The sequence below is a fragment of the Danio rerio genome, chromosome 23 (genome assembly GCF_052040795.2).
Source record: "Danio rerio strain M-AB ecotype USA chromosome 23, GRCz13ab, whole genome shotgun sequence".
Taxonomy (NCBI): Eukaryota; Metazoa; Chordata; class Actinopteri; order Cypriniformes; family Danionidae; genus Danio; species Danio rerio.
In genome coordinates, this window is record NC_141043.1 from 50,133,744 (window position 1) to 50,140,000 (window position 6,257).

At 47.7% G+C, this 6,257-nt stretch overlaps 1 protein-coding gene across 3 annotated transcripts in view; it reads right to left on the reverse strand.

The window, feature by feature from the left end:
• col24a1 (collagen type XXIV alpha 1) overlaps positions 1-6,257 on the reverse strand; it is a 140,791-nt gene that overhangs the window by 116,075 nt on the left and 18,459 nt on the right. For all 3 annotated transcript variants that reach the window (XR_015524176.1, XR_015524177.1, XM_087307931.1), the window contains exon 3: positions 787-1,943. Coding sequence is in view for 1 of the 3 variants with exons in the window: in XM_087307931.1 (XP_087164057.1) it covers positions 787-1,943 (1,157 nt within the window). In the remaining 2 variants the exon portion in view is untranslated. The remainder of the gene's footprint in view (positions 1-786; positions 1,944-6,257) is intronic.

A 6,257-nucleotide genomic window follows, 5' to 3' on the forward strand; every position in this document is an offset into this window, starting at 1 on the left:
GGGCTGGGTTAAGATGAAGTAGAGAGCTGTGCATTACTGACAGAGTGAAGTATTACAGACGTCACTGAACCCTGAGCTGCAGAAACACTAGCAGCGAGCCTCTCATTGACTGAACTGTACCCTCGAGGCGTAATTACACTTACAGCAGGAGAGGAAAGTGAAATGCTGACGCTTGACAGCCCACGCTGGCATATTTTCCACAGAAATCCAGTTCACAAACAAACTAATCTGTTCCGTTAACACTCACAATCACAGCGTTTCTGCGCCTGCAGCTCGGAAAGAAATCCCGGAGTCTACTAATTCCAGCATTGTGGAGGTATTCCTGCGCTCAGCTCATAAACATCACTTAAACGCAGGATGACATCAACCAGCAGTGCTTTATACAGCCGACTCATCGTGTTGCTGGGTGATGCATTGTAAATAGATGCAGAAATTAGCACATCAGTCAAATTACAGCAGGAGCGACCGGCGGCATCTCGACATGTACTATTATAACCACCTGTAAGTCCGGGAGGAACAAAACTAACCATCACCTTGCTGCTAAATCACCAGCTGTCTCTGACAAATTATTTACTTGTTCTCCTGCCCAGAACGCTTCTGATCAGCTCGCAGAAACACAGCCAAGTGCACGCTCCCTCACACAGCTCCTCCAGAAACAGCCATAAATCAGCTTCAGCTCATTGTAATTTGGACGTGGCTCTGGCCTGCAGAGACTTGATCCTGCACTTCAAAAGGCGATGAGAGTCATTCAAAAGACACGAGAAAAGACAATCAAAGCGTACTCACTGGAGGACCCGGCTCTCCTTTAGGACCAACGAATCCATCATAGTCGAAGAAATACTCGTCTTCCTCGAAACCGTAGTCGTATCCGTAACCCTCGGAGTACCCTGGGTCCTGCTCCTCTGATCGCTCCAGCAGATTGTAGCTGCTCTCCTGCCGGTACAGGACGGTGTTGTTGACTCTGACCTCGCTCTGGGTTTGCTGGGATCTTCCATTGTATCTGGAGAAATCTTTAAGACGGCTCTGCCTGATGATGGAGATCAGATCTGGGGTGGATCGAGTCGCTCTCGGCTTCTTAAGATGATGATCCTCGGTCTCGTTTTCAGCATCGAGACTCTTGCCTGGGCTTCTGGTGGAGGTGTCCAGATTAAATCTCCTGCTCGGTGATCTTGTAGACGGGTCTGTATGCCGAGAGCGCAACAGTGGAGAGCTCGTCGATGACTGATGGATGAGTGCTGAGGGATTAGAGTCGGTGCGGGGGATGACTTGTGGTTCTGAAGAGCTTAGCTGGAGATCTGGGGATCCTGTTGGGGACTGAGATCGGAAGGTGTCCGACAGTCTGCACTGTTTTTTAAGATACTGGCAGTAGTGTGCCGCAGCCTGGGCTGATGGGTAGATGTCCAGCTGGCATAAGGCTCCTTCAAACTGCGGCGCTCTGGAGTCCATGCGGCCCACGGTGAGCCGTCCGTCAGCGGGCAGCGTCTGCACACGGGTCAGTGTCTGCTCCTCGTGATGCACATCTCCACACAGCGCATACAGAGAGACAGAACGGGCCCGCACTCCAACAGCGAACGAGTGCCACCGTCCATCCTGCACATCATGTTTAAAGTAAAGCGAAGTCTTCCCGCCGGTGTGGACCGCGATCCGGCCGGGCAGCAGCTGTATGCCGAACTGCAGCCCGTCCCCGGCGTCCCGCACACTGAACAGAAAGGCATTGTTGGCTCTCCAGGAGCTCAAGCTCACGATGATGGAAAACTCCTGCTCCGTGCCTGCGGGGAGGAGACCAGCGCTGGGGGCTTCACTGAGGGCGTCCCGGGCCAGGGTCACCCCCACACCGGCAGGCAGAGTGGGCACTGGCGGAGACGCAGAGCTGAGGTGCGCTGACCCGGAGGAGGGACGCTCTCTGAGGCCCGACAGACCCAGATGATGGAGGAGATCTACACCTGGAGATGGAGAGAGAATAGCGGTGAGCAGCAGGGTAAGAGAGTTTGGATAAGTACACCGCAGTAATGCTGCTCTTACTGAGACGCTGTGTCTTGTTTCTGGTCCAAATATGTATGAACTCTTAAATCAAGGAGCATTTACTAGACAAGCAGAACACATCGTCTGGTTTTCAGAAATAATGAGATCAAATGAAGAGAGTTTCTCCTTAAACCATAGATATATACACCAGATATGGCATAGGGACCCTGAGCATGCGTCAATAGCGCCGCCATATTGGTACAGTGCTCCCAGGACAAATGTCATTCAACCGCACTAGTCAAGACAGTGTTATTACGTGAAGATGCGGGACTTTAGCGCTGTCTACAGGTGTAGTAACGAGCAAACAAAGAAACAAAGCACAAAGGCAGAACATTTCATAGGTTCAGTTGTTTCTGAACTTTTGTGCTAATCAGGTAACGTTATTGATGATAACAGTCACTTACTGCATTCACCATACGGCAAAGCAGCTCCAACTCACACTAAACACTCGGCTTATGCTAGTTTTGTTGAATAAAATCAGCAAACAATGCCAAAGAAATATGACAACGAGATGCTGCGCTGCCAGAAACTTCTATTATTGTCGGCTAACGTTAGTGAAAGAGTCGTTTGGGGGATTCATTCACAAACAAGTCGCTCCCTCCGTCAGTATGAGCAGTGAAAGCAGGAGAGGAGCTGTGTTTCAGGACATGATCAGATCAGATTTAACAGGGAGGGTGAATAGTACATTTCTGTACACACAAACACAAGCTTTCTGTCAGGAATGCCCGTGCCGTCACTGATCCATCAATGTAGAAAAGTGATGTCAAATTATAATTTTCATAATTACAAACAAAATTACATACAAACATCCAGGAAAACTCCTGATCATAGATATATGTGTGTATATGTGTATATCTCTGGCTTTGCATGGCCACAGGCCTCCACTGTACATTGGTCCCGCATTCATTTCAAAGGAGCGCTACCCTGTAGCAAGATGGCGGCGCTATTGACGCATTCCGTCCAATAGACAACAATAGGCCAGGTGACATCTAGTGTACATATCTATGTCCTTAAACAAGCAGAATAATCTTATTTCAAACAAAAACAATATTGCTTTACTTATCCTCTTGTTGGATTATTATTATAACTATGGTTGACGGCACAATCTGGCGTCTCAGTGTGGCCTCACAGCACTCAGGTCTCTGGTTTGAGTCTCGGCTGGGTCAGTTGGTGTTTCTGTGTGGAGTTTGCATGTTCTCCCCGTGTTGGCGTGGGTTTCCTCCGGGTGCTCTATCAGTCTAATGACTTTTTTCTGCATTGTGCATACAGATCACAAGTCAGATTTATATGTATTCCCCCAAATTTCAACACAATAACTCGTATATGGCAACATAAGTGTGTTATATAATACATACATTGATGTACTGTGCAGGGTAAATCTGGCTTTATACACTACTGCTGCAGTTTGGACTAATTTTGATATCACATTATTAAGTTGCGGTTTCCAACTACTTTTATGATCCAATACAACACCAAGACACTTAATTGCATATGTAGTATGAATAGTATGTAAGACGAACCTGGATGACCTGCTAGTGAGATTCAGTAGTGCACATCTAATGAATGACACACTATCCTCTAATGACCAGCTAAAGAATTCATGAACGGGAGTGAAGCAAACACAACTGATGTGGGTAGGTCATGTGATCATGACAAATGGAGGATTTAGCATGTCCGAATGCTGCAGGCGTAATGATATTAGGCAGCACCTTGCTGGGGACTACTTTCAGGTGCTGCATAATATTGCGCTGCGGCTGCAAAGATTCCATTATTATTACACCAGAATGAGAGAGTCTTCTAGACAGATTAGGCTAGAAAATAGCAACTGTCAACCTTAGTACATTCAGTCATTCTCCTCTGGCTTAGGGCGCGCTCACATTAGGCACAATTGCTTTGAATCGTGCCAAAGTGCAATTGTCCCCCATCCCCTCTCCCCCTCGGCCTGCACTCACACTGCATTATTACCAACCGGACCCGAGTACGCTTACATCATCGATGATGCACTGTGCCTGAGCCCAAGTAAACCGCGCCCTGGCCCGCCTCCACCAACCGTGTCTGGGCCGGCCAACTGAACCACACCTGAGCCCGATTCAGAGCACTCACACTTCTCAAACGACCTGGGAAACGGGCCTGGGCACTGAGCATAGTGTGAGTACGCCCTTAGTCCCTTTGTTCACTAGCGGTCACCACAATGGAATGAACCGCTAACTATTCCAGCATATGGTTTACACCGTGGATGCCCTCCCAACCCAGTGTAGCAGAGGCCAGAGCCTCCTTGGCAGACTCCCATGCGGAAGGTCGCTGGTTTGATTCCAGCTTGGAGCAGGTTGGGTGCAGTAGGACCAGAGGGGTTACAACAGTACTGGGAAACACCCACACACACACACTCATACACTACGGCCAGTGTAGTTGATCAGTTCCCCTATAGCGCATGTGTTTGGACTGTGGGGGAAACCGGAGCACCCGGAGGAAACCCACGCCAACACGGGGAGAACATGCAAACTCCACACAGAAACACCAACTGACCCAGCCGAGACTCAAACCAGTGACCTTCATGTCTTAGTAAATAATGTAAATACAGAGGAGTCGAGCTTTAAATAGGAAACTGTTATCAAAACTGTTCATTTTTGAGCGAGATGCTAATGGTCTAATCCGAATCAATGATTTATGCTAAGCTAAGCTAAAATGCTCCTGATGATGATGAGATGGGCTGAGTGAAGTAAAATGATCAAACTTAACTGTTTAACTGTAGAGGGAGCTGTAAAATAAGCATATTCCCCAAAACACAAGGATTATTTGAGGATTATAGAGACTAATCTGAAAATCAAACGAGAGATTTATCAACTACCCCCCCCCTCCAGATCTCCAGTTCCCTCACTCGCCTTCAGTCTCTCCTCCAAGTGGACTGCCGTAGTGAACAGGGAATGAGGGTATAGTGTGTGTGGGATGATTAGCTTGCTCAGGCGTGTTTGACGAGGGTTAATAATGAACTCTGCAGCGCCTCAGCTCTTCCTTTAAGTCTGAGAAGTGTTTAATGTGTCAGACAGTCATCATGAAGCGATGCAGAGCCTCAAACCACACTAATGCTACCAACAACCATGACATCACAGACTACCCATCAGCCCTTGTGTTCTCCCAGCATCTGCGGTCCAGATGAAGATGCGGAATGAGAGGCGGCGGTCTGCGCACACACACACACACACACACACACACACACACACACACACACACACACACACACCTCTGCTCCCGCCTCGTCTCTGCGTGTAGATCCGTCTGTTACTCTGACATGTGTTCTGTCTCTGCACATGTGAGCGGCTGTGAGTTCTTCAGCGCTGTATCTGCCGGGTTTACACCAGAGCTCTGCAGTTCAGTTCAGGGCTGAGTTTCCCAAACACCGGCGTAACTCACGGCTGAACTATCATAGTAAGATGCATCGATTGGGGAAAGAGCGATGTAGTGACGAGTGTTCCCAAAACTGTAGTTTCTCTGTCACATGTTATTTATAATGTAAAAGGCCAATAATGATGCTGTAAACGGGCTGGAGGAACAACTCCTGTGCAGAAAAATAAGCATAACGTCTGTGCTAATGACATTGTTGAACTGTTCTCCCCCTCAGGCGCATGTCATATACAGTACAGATATTTATTGAATAAGCTACTATACATTAACAGCATTAGCGTAATAGCGTACCCTTGTAAATAATAGGTCACCTATAGCTTTCGCCATGAGCCACGGCTGTGTTCCAAATAACATCAATGTTTTCCATGTGCACTGCGAAGGGAGCACAACTGTAAACATGAAGATCGCTAAAACTGAACTGTAAAATACTTTGAAAACAAATTACTTTAATGCTTTATGGTAAATAACTTCTCAAATAAATGTTAAATGTTCCTAACGAATAGGGCATAGGGGGGATAACTGGAAATAGAACACAGCCTGGAACTCTGCTTCTACAGCTCCAGAGGAGAAGTTGCAGGTGCACATGTTTGCAACGCAGTTTCATTCATTTATTCTTTTTCTTTTTGGCTTAGTCCCTTAATTAATCCGGGGTCGCCACAGTGGAATGAACCGCCAACTTATCCAGTACATATTTATGCAGCGGATGCCCTTTCCATGCCCGATTCACCTGGACCACATGTGTTTGGACTGTGGGGGAAACCGGCGCACCCGGAGGAAACCCACGCCAACACGGGGAGAACATGCAAACTCCACACAGAAACACCAACTGACCC